Source organism: Eulemur rufifrons, chromosome 7 (assembly GCF_041146395.1).
Source record: "Eulemur rufifrons isolate Redbay chromosome 7, OSU_ERuf_1, whole genome shotgun sequence".
Lineage (NCBI taxonomy): Eukaryota > Metazoa > Chordata > Mammalia > Primates > Lemuridae > Eulemur > Eulemur rufifrons.
Genome location: NC_090989.1, coordinates 2436563 through 2449063, shown reverse-complemented (window position 1 = coordinate 2449063; position 12501 = coordinate 2436563). Strand labels below are relative to the sequence as shown.

The 12501-nt window shown below is 54.1% G+C and overlaps 1 protein-coding gene across 4 annotated transcripts in view; it reads left to right on the top strand.

The window, feature by feature from the left end:
• Positions 1-10815, top strand: part of AGPAT3 (1-acylglycerol-3-phosphate O-acyltransferase 3) — an 89102-nt gene extending 78287 nt beyond the window's left edge. For all 4 annotated transcript variants that reach the window (XM_069474916.1, XM_069474914.1, XM_069474915.1 and 1 more), the window contains 5 exons: positions 30-183; positions 713-815; positions 4784-4859; positions 8806-9004; positions 10032-10815. In XM_069474916.1, coding sequence (XP_069331017.1) covers positions 30-183; positions 713-815; positions 4784-4859; positions 8806-9004; positions 10032-10120 — 621 coding nt within the window. In that variant the 3' untranslated portion in view covers positions 10121-10815. The remainder of the gene's footprint in view (positions 1-29; positions 184-712; positions 816-4783; positions 4860-8805; positions 9005-10031) is intronic.
• Positions 10816-12501: the final 1686 nt, after the last annotated feature.

Here is a 12501-nt window from a genome sequence, read left to right as displayed (position 1 = left end):
CCGCTGTCCCCCTGGGTTCTGTGTCCTAGTTTCTCCTGTACTGTGAGGGGACACGCTTCACGGAGACCAAGCACCGCGTCAGCATGGAGGTGGCCGTCTCCAAGGGGCTGCCCCCGCTCAAGTACCACCTGCTGCCGCGGACCAAGGGCTTCACCACCGCGGTCCAGTGCCTCCGGGGGACAGGTAGGAGCCTCGGCCACCGCGGGGCCGGGACCACCGCTGCTCTCTGGGCTTCCGCATGGAACGAAAAATGAAGGCAGCAATTTGTTAAAAAAAAACAATAAGTACGTTGCATGTAAAACACAGGATTCCGAAAGCAGTAAAGAAAGTCAAGTGAGGGGAGTTCTGTGTGGTAAGATTCTTGCATCATATTTTGATAAAATGCTAGTTAATAGGAAACAATTAAAATAATAAAAATGTATAACAGAAAACAAAGGAAAAAATAATAAATGTATCTAGTCAGAAAACAGTCGAGATAAAAGAGAGGGACAAAGAACACGTAGGACAGATCGAAACAGCCAGGTCGGAGATTTAAACACACACACATGTCAGTGAGTAAATATGCGAAATGTAAACCAGCTAAATATCTGAGTCAAAAGAGAGAGTTGGAAAAAAAACTCGCACGTAAGAAGCCCTGGCGTGTCCTGCCCGGGCTGGGGCCGGCCAGAGCGCCCGCCCTCCCGGGTGCCGTCACCGCTCCTGTCTCCTGCAGTCGCAGCTGTCTACGATGTCACCCTGAACTTCAGAGGGAACAAGAACCCGTCTCTGCTGGGCATCCTCTACGGGAAGAAGTACGAGGCCGACATGTGCGTGAGGTGAGGCCAGAGCTCAGCCCCTGCCCCCTCTCTCGGACCCCTGCGTCTGGGCACAGCCAGGGAGACCCCCCTGTCCTGGGCTGCGCTCCCCGGCCTCCTCCCCTTGCCCTGTCGAGCTGGGCGGTGCTCACAGAGGCCTGTCTGAAGTCCTGCCCTGGGGTCCGGGCAGGCAGGTGCTGAGACGGGAAACGGGGAGCAGACTGCTTGTCCCCGCCGCGTGCTCCGTTCCTTTGGGAAAACTGTTGGGCCAACGCTAGGGCCACCGTCCTCTCCTTCCACTTCCTTGGGAGGCCCATGCAGTTCGCTCTGTCCAGGAGGTCTGGGGGGACGTACGGTGCTGACTCCCCCCGCAGGGCAGCCCAGATTCCCGGGGGGCAGGCAGCACGGGGTCTTCCGCAGAGCCTCTGGCTTGGAGCTGCAGTTTGGTGTGAGTGGCTTTTTGCTGGTGGTGGTTATTTCAGCCCCAGACCGGGGGGTACCCCAGCCTCTGAAGGGAAACCAGCGAGGGAGAGCAAGAGCCTGGTTTGGATTCTGTCTGGAGTATGGGGGCTCCAGTGCTGCGTGTCCCCGTCCTGTCCCAGTGCAATAAGCTGGGAATGGCGTGCCCAGATGTCCAGATGTCCTGCCGGGAGCCCGAGGCTTGCTCTGAAGTGCGTCAGCGACTTCGCATGGAGAGCAGCTTTTCTCTCTCCAAGGTCAAGGCCAATCATTGCTCAGAGAATTCCCGTCTGAGTCGTGGCTGCGTGTTTCATTGCTGCTCTTTGGTTCTGCTAGCCTCTCTGGTTCATGAAGAGAAGAAAAGCCACCCAGAACATCTTTTAACGGAAACTCAGTCTGGGTGTGACCTTGACTCCAGCCTCAGGCGTCTTTCAGGGCTGCCTGCGGGTCTGTGTGATCCGCACGAGGAACCGTGGGTGGACTTGCCCCCCGCAGCCTGTCAGTCTCCCATTCACTCTGGCGTGTTCAGAAAGGCGGGTTGTCCCTGGGGGTGTGTACGGGTCAGCTCGAGGGTCGCAGTCCAACCATCGCGACGTGTTCGTCTGTCGGTCAGCCCGCCGAGCGCGCAGCAGTCCCTCTGCATGTAGTCTGGAGAGTTCGAGCCCTTACAAGTGTAAAGAAAATACCCCCCAGTTCCTCTGGCCTCTCGGTAGGAAGTTTCCGGGGCTGCCTTTGTGAGTATCAGCGGGAAGCCGCGTGACTTTTTTGCTTCCAGAGTTTGTAACGGACTGGCTGATGGCAGGGGCGGGAACCTGGGGTCCTCACCCTGTAACTGAAGAGCCCCGGGTGTGGGCTGCCGTGGGATCGGATAGCAGCAGCAGCCGGTGGTGCCTGTGTCTCGCCATCTTCCCAGGGAGGGGGGGGCCAGGAGGCACGTCTGGCTCTTGTCCTGGGCGGGAAGCTGTGTGCCGCGGCCGAGGCGGTCTGAGCAGCGGCTGGAGGGCAGCCGCCGTGGACGGGCGGCCAGGTCCTGCTCGTCTGGCCCAGGCCGTGCGCAGAGCCACCGCCCGCCGTGCACACGCAGCTGCAGCTGGGGAGGAGCCTTTCCTCGTCTGCTCACTTCTCCTTAGTCGGGGCTATATTTTGCCCAGTCGTATTTTAGTAGGTATATTCTTTGAACGTGCAAAAGCTCCCACTGTTGTGTGTCACTGACCACTTGGAGATTTTGAGTAAAAGCGCCGTTCCAGCGAGTCCCCGGCACACTGTGACCACACGCGTGTGCCCCGCATGCTGTGATCACATGCACTGAGGCCGTGCGCTGTCCGACCGGGCTTCCCTCTTTCCCGTCCCAGAGCAGGCGAGGTGCCCGGGGCTCGTGACAAGGCAGGGCTGGCACTTGGTGCGGTCGCCTGGGCTCGCCTGACCTCAAGGCCAGCGCCTGGGGCCAGTGTCCTGCACGTGGCTTGAGTGACCTGCAGCAGCTGCGTGCTCGGGGCGCCCCACTGGGGGCGGCAAAAACTAGAACTTGGATTTACATTCACTTTCTTTTTTCTTTTTTTTTGATCATTATATTATTTTCAAATTCTAGTTTATTTCTACTTTTTGGCTTCTCATCTTTATGCACCAAAGCTTGTCAAATACATTCAATTTTTATCTTCTCATTTTTATTATAGTTCTTATTTTTATATATTTCATAATGGACATAACAGACTTATAATAAAACCTGTATGTGGGGGGAGTGGTATGTGTGTATAAATTTGTGTGAAGTGTGTATATGCATCTATAAGTGCTATGTGCATGTGTGTATGGTGTGTTGACTATGTGTATGTGTGCTGTGTGTGGTGTGTGTGTGTGTGTGTGTGTGCTGTATCAATTGTGTGTATGGTGTGTCTGTGGAGGTGGTGTGTGTATAAACTGTGTGTGTGGCGTGTGTGTGTGTCTGTAAATGAGATGTGTGTGTGTGTGTGCGTGTGTGCATGTGTATAAACTGTGTGTGGCCTGTGTGTGTACCTGTAAATGAGATGTGTGTGCATATGCGTGTCAGGAGAGCAGGTGGGCGAGCGGAGCCTTTGGTCGTCTCGCATGGACAGAGAGGGAAACGGCATCTCTGGCAAATCCTGCAAACGCCGGCTGCACTCAGGGTCTCGGAGTTACAGGCGTTTGTTTCCTGGGGCGCCAGGAGTGCGCAGTGGGGCCCGCAGAGGTCGCTGCTGTGCAGCCCTAGTGTGTGTGTGGAAGAGGCTCTGCCCTCGTTTCTGGCCGGGGGAAGACCTGTGGGTGTGACTCACCTACGCCAGCACTTCGGGGTGCTCAGCTTTCGGACAGCACGTTGGAGACACGCTGCCTCCGTGCGTGGGGTTCGCCTCCCACCTCCTCGCCCCAGGAACAGCTGCCCTGTGCCTGTTGGGGCTGTTCTGGTGGGTGCCGTCCGTGCCCTGGCGTTGTGGGTGCTGCAGCCGCCCATGGACGGCAGGTTCCTACCTGCTTTTCCTTTTCCTGCCCTCGAAGACGTCCACACTGAGTCTGACAGCTGTCGGGGTGCCGAGGGCTCGTGCGGCGTGGCCCCAGTGTGGTTTCCAACAGCCAGAGCAGGGAAGGCCCGTGCGGGGCAGGGCCCCGGCCGTCGAGTGCTCCCTCCTGCAGTGGCACCCGCCAGGCTGCACGTGAGACTGCGGGCGGAGGCACATGTGTTTCTGTTAGTCTCAGGAGGAGAGGAGCACGGGGTGTCGGGGAACAGAGGTCACGTCTGCCCGACGTCCTGCGGGGGGCTGTGGGGAAGGGGCACCCTGAGGTGGGCTCCCCGCCTCTGCCCCCATGCGCACTGCCCCTGCCTTCCAGAGGGGCCACTGTGGGCCCCGTGGACAAGCGTGCTGTTCTCACCGACTTGCAAAAGCATTTTAGTGCCACGTGCCGTGGCACACGCCTGCAGTCCCAGCTACTCGGGAGGCTGATGCGTGAGGATCGCTTGAGCCCAGGAGTTCGAGGTTGCTGTGAGCTGTCATGACGCCACGGCACTCTAGCCAGGGTGACAGAGCGAGACTATGTCTCAAAAAAAAAAAAGAGTTTCTAAATTTTTAATACTTTTTATATTTGAAGCAAATAGATTTCATTTGTGAAATACATAATCTTTGCCTAATGAAAGGCAGTCTTGTCAGGATAACTTCCAGAGGATGATCATATTAAGAAAGACCAAAACCTCAGAAGCTCGTAAGTAATCGCCCTTCACCCTGGGACTGGAGGCGGGACCTGCTCCGTGCAGTCGCCCCGGGTACCCCTTGTTGTCACGTGCTGCACACGAAGGCGTCACAGCCTCCGGCCACTCGGCCAGGCTGGCTCCGTGCGCTCAGGGTGAGGGCCCCAGGAGAAAGTGTTCTGATGTTTGCTTGTTTTTAGAAACTGAGGATGAGACTTAAATAGAAACAGCAGGGCCCACAAGTAACCTGGTGCACGAGAACTTGTTTCCCTTTGCCCCCTTTTTAATTTGTTGTCATCTGGTAATTCACTTTGCTTTTAATCTTCCTATAAAACAGGAGGTTTCCTCTGGAGGAGATCCCGCTGGACGAGAAGGAGGCAGCTCAGTGGCTTCACAAACTCTACCAGGAGAAGGTGCGTGCGCTCAGCTCGCCTTGGCGTGTGGCCACCGCGCGGGTGCTGGGGCAGCTGGCAGGGCGGGTGGTCACTCGGGGTCTTCCTCTGCGGCCGGGAGTACTGTGCACTTCCCAATTCCTGCTGGCCCCTGTTTCCCTTTGTCTTCCCTCGTTCTTAACTGTTAAGAAATTAACAAACTAGAGAAAAATGGGGAGGACAACATAATGCTTATGACCATGGATGATAACATTTTGTCAGTTTTTCGTTTCTTTTACGTAAAAGAAAATTATGGCTATGTAACAGACATAGATCTGCAAGAGGCTGCGTGTGTGACAGACGCGCAGGCCCGTCCCCCGCAGCGCCTGCTTTCCGTTTATTTTATGCACAGAAACGCACAGGTCATTAGATTCCATTTTCTGCCTGGAGGGAGACTAGGTAACCGAGAGCAGATCTCCGACCGAACGCATCGACGAGCTCGCAAGAAAAGGAGGAAGTTTCCAGGGACCAGAAAGGGGGGTGAGACCGGAAACCGGGGTGGAGGGCCCGCGAGCCCCCACTGCCACACTCCCCCAGCGCGTGTGCCGGTCCCTCTCTCAAAGTCTGGAGTTGTGGTTCCCCCGTGGAAACGGTAGATAAAGATTGACCTCATTCAAGGCAGGAAGTTAGAGCTGGAAGCCCCGCGTGGAGCTGGCCCCGCCAAGGGTCTGAGCCTAGAAAGGTCAAACTGAAAACTGCCTCCGGCACAGGGAAAGGACCTCGAAGCTCGCCTCGCTCTTCACGGAAGTCTGCCCTGTCATTTATAATCTCAGTCTTGCCCTCAGACAGGCTTGAGGTTTGAATTTATACAACATAGTTCAAGAAGCACAGAGCCAAAATATCAGCGTAAAAATTGGTTCCAGGTGCATCACCGTAGCGCTCCCAGGAGAAACATATGCAAAACGGGGGGAGCACAGCTGCAAACCTAAGGCGCTCACGGTCTTCACAGGTAAAGCTCAGCTGCAGACGAGCTCACAGCAAAATACAAGACATTTGGGGAAAAAGAAACAAACCCTGTCCTTTATAGGTAAGGGACAACAGGTACAGCAAATAGAAAAATGAAACCCTTCAAAATAGAACTGATAGAACTGTCAGATAGAGGATGGGTAGAGTCAGATAGAAACTACAATGAATATGTTTTAAATGATTAAGCACAAAAGAAGGATTGAAAACTAGGATAATAAGACCAAAGAAAAAAATGAGAAGGATTTGAGAAAAGTCAAGTTGAATTTATAGGCCTGAGAAATCTATTCGTTGATGGTAAAATCCTAAGAGATTAAACAGCAGATAAGATACGGCTAAAGAGAGAATTAGTAAACTGAAAGATTTTAGGGAAATTATTCAGAAGACAGCACAGAAGGAGAGAAAGTAATGAAGAGCAATTGTCGGAGAAATAGCCACAAAAAATTTTCTAGAATGGATGAAACAGATTTTTATCAGGTTCATGAGGTACAACTCCTGAATAGGATAAATAAAAATCTACCCCCACACATTAATGAAACTGCTGAACACCAAAGATAACGGGGAGATCTTACAACAACCAGAGGAAAGGCACATCGTTCACAAAGCCATGTCTGTGGGGTTGGTTTTAGACACATACAGCACTGCTGTGGATCAGGATCTCTTCTCCTGTCTTACGTGTGATTTTTATCTTCTTAATAATCATACACACACGCACACTTACATATTCATTGTAATACATACACACACACACACACACACACATGCGCACACAAGAGTGAACCCAAAGAAAATAATAGCAACAATTGCAGAAATTATTTAAACAGAAATCAAAGCTACAAAGAGCAAATCAGCTGCACCAAAAGCTTTTTCTTTAAAAATGTTATTAATATAGATAAGCTTGGGCAAGACTGACTGATGTACCAAGAGTGACGGGAGTGACAGGAATGAAAAGGAGACAAACCAAAGAGCAGGGAGTAAAGTAACACGGGGTGTTGTGGGGCACGGCTGACTTTATTCCCACGGGTCTGAAAGCTTGGGCAAAACACGCAGTTTCCTACAGCAGTGTAACTCTCTCAGGAAGAAAAAGGGAGCTCAACAGAGGAGAAGTACAGTGCGTGGCATCGTGGAGACAGGTGGAGGGATGTCCTGGGTACTGGGTTGCAAGGAAAGTTCACCTCTGAACCTGGGTCAGGTTTAAAAAGTTTGAAACTCTTACATGAAGTGACATTTGCAAGCAACAATACTTTTTAGCAGGAAATTAGAAATAACCTAGAAGTTTATTAGTAGGAAATAGTTACATTGCATATGTGAATTCACCTGATATGACAATTAAAATGAATAAACTAAATCGCCATGCTATGGACAAAGGTGACTCTCGAGAGTAGCAGCGGGTGGAGAAGCAGGTTGCGGAATGCATGCGGTACGATCGTGTTCACAGACGGTTGCAGAACGCACAAGCAGTTCTGAGTCTTACTGTTTATGGACACACACACGTAGTGCAAAAGTGAAACCATGCGTGGGGTGGGAGTCGCCTCGTCGGGGGACGATGGCTCAGAGGTAGGCGCGAGGCCTCGTCCCCATCCCTGATGACTTGCTTTCTAGAATAACCCAAAGCAAAGTGCATCAAATGACAGGTTTTGACATCACTGATTTACTTGGGTGTTTTACGTTGTTTGCTGTGCTTTTCCACGATACTGAAATATGATAACGTGACATTTTCAGTTGTCTCTTTGTGCCCTTGTTTTTATTTACATTACACATTTACATTTAGATTACATCTGGTACTTAACGCAGAGTTCTTGTATGTTTTTCTCTTCTTAGTCCCATTGTTCTTGAGATCTGTCCACCTTGACTTAAACAGATTTCATTCATGCCTTCTGAATGCTGCGTGGTACTCGACACACGCCGATAGCTGTTTGAGTTACTCATTTCCCATCTGTGGACGTTTCGGTTGTTTCCACGCCTAATAAGAAGCACACCGGGTGTGACGCCCCTCACAGCGGCTCCAGGAACGGCCAGGGCGGCCGGCGTGTGTCAGCCGCGAGGCCGGGTGTGTGCCAGGCTCCCCACACACCGCTGTGTGCGTATGATACAAAACACAACTGTAGAAACTGGAATGCAGGAAATAAAATAGGGAAAACCGTCACATTCCGTCCCCCGGTAATTACTAATGACTTGGTGTGAGTCTTTCCAAGCTTGGTACACACATGTACAGTCATAGATATTTTTTAATTTAAATAGAATTGTATGGAACTTTACCCTCTTCTGCCAAAAACCCTAAAGTACCTAAATGTATGTCCTTGTCAGTCTGTGAGCGTCTTGCCACGTGCGGTGGCTGCGGAGAGCTGTGCCCTGTGCGACGCGGCGGCTTCCCAGTGCTTAGACCGCGCCGCTGCGGAGCGCGCAGACGGCACCGTCTGTGGGACTGTGGGGCCAGGCTCCACCCGCGTCTCACCGCCTCCTCCCGCCTCCCGCCCCTCGTTAGCCATCCCCGCCAGACCGGGAAACCGAGGAACGAGAGGGCGAAGCACCTTCTGTGGGCTCTGCTGGGAGTGGGTGACGCGGGGGTCTGTGCCCAGGCTGCAGGACCCCCATGGGTCATGCTCGCCGCCCCCACCGCTGGCTGTGGGAGGGTCGGGATGGGTGAGCAGCTGCATGCGTGTCGGGCACGTGCCTGGCGTGATCTGTGCATTCCCAACTTTGCCCGCTGGGCTGTTTTCCTCGGAGACTTCCTGGACCAAAGGGCTTATATGTTTTCAAGCTTCTGATACGAGCTACAAAGATTCTCCAAGAAGGTAAAGCCAGTGTCGTCTCCCACCTGCAGCTTATATGATTTGTCCACTTAATTTATGTGACACTTGTTTTAGGTTGAGCCACTTTTTCATCGCCAGCGATTTTCTCCTGCGTGGAAAGCGTGGCACGTGAGGAAACCTTGGCTTTCTTGTTCCGTTGTTGGCTCTTTCAGGACGCGCTGCAGGAGATGTACAATCAGAAGGGCGTGTTCCCAGGGGAACTGTTCAAACCTGCCAGGAGGCCGTGGACCCTCCTGAATTTCCTCTGCTGGGCCACTGTCCTCCTGTCCCCTCTCTTCAGTTTCGTCTTGGGCATCTTCACGAGTGGCTCTCTTCTCCTGATCCTGGCGTTCCTGGGGTTTGTGGGAGCAGGTAAGGGACGCCAGTGTTAACAGCCCACAGTGTGGGGGTCTCACTGCACCAGCCACGTGCTCAGGATGGGACAACTCGTCATGGTGGTGATCACAGACCTCAGGGGAGCCGGGATCCAGCCCACGCCTGTGGCCTCGGAGCCTGGGCTCCTGCCGCTGAGCTGCAGGGTGATCTTAGAGAGCTGGACAGCTGCCGTCCTGTACTGCAGCCCAGCCAGCCGCACAAGACGCTGCTGAGAGGGTCCCGAGTCCCTCTGTCTGCATGTGGGCTCTTAGGAGGCTGGGCTGGGATGGCCACTCTGAAGGTTTAACCCCGACATTGTCATTACCCGGCACCCACCTACCTGTTGGTCCTCAGTGACGTGCCTGTGTGCCCAGCTCTGAGCACAGTGCCAGGCACCTGCCAGGACTCAGGAGATGGCTGGGGGCAGAGAGCGAGCACCCCGTCTGTCTCTGCGGCGAACGCGGGTGCCCTCCAGTCCCTGAAGCAATGGACAGACGGGCCACATTCAGTGCCCGGCAGCGATGCCCGGCCCCTCCCCTGCTCCTGCCCGCCCCCTGCCAGGAGCTGGGTGGGAGGTTCCAAGAGGCAGTGACTGCCATTGTCCTCTCCTGTTGAATGACACATTGGTTTGGGACCACCTACGAAAAGTGGGATGTGATCTGGTTACCTCTGTCCTGCCCATCCGTCTCAGTCCCCTGTCGGGGTGTTGCGGGGCCAGTGTGTTGGGACGCTTCGAGGCCTCCTGCTCAGACAGTCGGGAGCCAGAGACGGGCAGGCAGGGCACGGCCCGAACGTCCACCCGCCTCTGACCCAGCTGGGTGGAGAACACGGCCACGTGCCCTGCAGCCCCGCGGGCCTGCCCGGGGACGCCACGGCCGACGGCTGTGCCCACAGCGGGCGCCACCACGCAGGGTGCTGGGGGCAGGGGCACTGTGCCGAGGGCAGGGGGCGGAGGAAGGGACCCTCCACAGCGAGGTGGCCAAGTGAGCTGTCTGACCTCTTCTCTCTTTCTCCTGTTTTAAAGCTTCCTTCGGAGTTCGCAGACTGATAGGAGTAACTGAAATTGAAAAAGGCTCCAGCTACGGAAACCAAGAATTTAAGAAAAAGGAATAATTAATGGCTGTGATCGAACACACACAACCTGACGGTGGTATCCTATTAACTCGATTAAAAACAGAACACACAGAGCGGAGGACAAAAAGACACTTAGAAACTATTTTTCTTATTAACTGGTGACTAATATTAACAAATAAAACTTGAGCCAAGAGTGTGAGGTCGGAAGGCCGCCGGCCGAGATGCCCGCTCCCCGCGAGGGCCGGCCCCTCCGAGCGCGAGTCCCTCGAGACTCTGCTTCCAAGAAGAGCCTTTGGCTGCTCTCTCTCCTGAAGCCTAGATCGAGTTTTTTGGTTTTTATCAGTTGTTTTGGGAACTTAACCTGGCCCCTCACCTCTTCCCCTGTACTCCAAAAAACTGTCTCTTCATGAATTTCCGCCATCCTCGTGGGAACGGACTGACTGGGTCCCGGTCGCCCCGAGAGCTGGCTCGGCTGCTCTGCTTGGCACTGCACGTGGCTTCTCGACCCCGGGGCCGCGAGGCGCTCTCCTCGTGATAAGCACACACCGAATGTAACGGGTGGATCCACAGCAAGCCCGGCTCTGCCTGCGCCCGCGCGGGCGGGGGGCGAGCGCCCTCTCGTGTCCCTGGCCTGTGTGCCCCGTCCTGTCTGGCCCTGTGCGCACCGCCTTCCATCTGTTTTTAGCGTGAACGGGCCCCGGGGACTCGGCAAAGTGCGGAGTCCTCTGTCCCCCGCCCCCTCCACGGGCAGCGGACCCCAGTGCCCCTCGCTGGGTGCCTAGGAGGGACGGCCGTGCTGGGCCACCCCCAGCAGACCAGGAGCCCTGCAGCCTGCAGGACACTCCAGAGTGCTTTTTAAGAAGTGACGTCACCGTTAAACCTCTTTCTTTTAAAGGTGTTGGAGACTGTTAATACCGAGCTTGTTGGCTTTTAGAGATTCCATTTTTCCGAGCTGTTCTCTTGTTGGCTCTCAGCTCCCTGCTGGAAACGAGCGGTGGTGCCTCCCCCGCCCCCAGCCGTGCACTGTGTCCCTGGGGAGGGCCGGCCTCTGTGCAGGCAGGTGTCATCGCAGCCCCCCTGCCCGCGGGTGCCCGGCCCCCGGCCACAGCGCCGTCTTGAGTGTCCTGACAGAGAAGAAGGTGTCCTCACGGCCACACGGCAGTCCCTGTGGCCCTCGGCCCAAGTGGAAGAAGTTTCTTCCCAAGGCACATTTAACGCCCAGCGCGGCCAGGCGTGGAAGCCGCCCGCCCACAGGCGCGGTAGGAAGGTCCCTGCCGACTTCCCCGCGTGGCCCCGTCCCTCCCTCGCTCGGCTAAGTCATAACCCCACCAGCCCACCCGCATCTGGCTTTCTTCCTAAACTTGCAACTTGCTTGTTCAAAGTCGCACTCCCCCAATTTTTTAGCTAGGGGGAAAAATGGATGTTTTCTCTGCTCTATTGTAACCAGCATTCTGAATAGAGGTAGGTTGAGTTTTTGAGGAAAAAACGGAGGAAAGAGGCATGGAGAAAAGTATAAACTAAATTGAGAGAATACTTACACCTCGGCCCTGCGTGGGGAGGATTTGTCAAGACAGCATATTTTCCTTCTAGAAGGAAGACGCTGCTGGGCTCTGTGTCTGGGGCCACACCAAGTGGCGTGGCCTGGTCCCGAGAGGGTGGGGCACGGACACAGCGCCTCGGGGCGGGAAGGGGCCAGCCAGCAAGACAAATGGAACACACTGGAAACCACTTTGTTTTGGGGTGCGCTTCTCTCTGTCTGCAAACTGCCCCCCGACTCTGCCCTGGCGGTCCGCTGCGCGTGGGCGGGCTGTGCTCCCACAGGGGGTTTCGGGGTTTGCTTCTGTAACACGCTGCTCCTCTGTCTTCGCGTGTGTTTTAAATCTGTCCTTCACTAATTCACTAACACCTAACAGATCTTAAAGGAGAAACACTGAAAGGTACTACCGTGCACATACACGCCCTGGAAAATGCAGTCTGGCTCTCCTGCCGTCGGATTCGTATCCTTGCCCCCCAGAGAAGCCCCCTCTCTTCGGAATTAATCTATGACGGGCGAGTTCTGCGCAGTCAGTGAAGGTGCTGCAAAGAGTCCCAGGTTAAAATGGCATTGAGGCCACAAGCACAAGTTTCAATCGCTCCCGACTTCCTTCTGGTCTGAAAGCTTAGCTTGTGTGTCTGAAAACCGAGCCTTTGAGAGCAATAAAAACTACACCATGAATGTTTTGGGTTTTTTTTTTTTTTTTTATTTGAGGGGGTGGATTTTGCTTTTCATCTCCTTTAGAAGGAAAGGAGGAGGAGAGCTGCTATAACTTTTTTAATTAAATCAATAAATCCCCAGAATAGCACTTTTTAAATTTTCCCTTTACACCCTACTACTGGGCTTCATTCATTGCTGATGTGACGTCCAAGTTCAAGCTGAACGT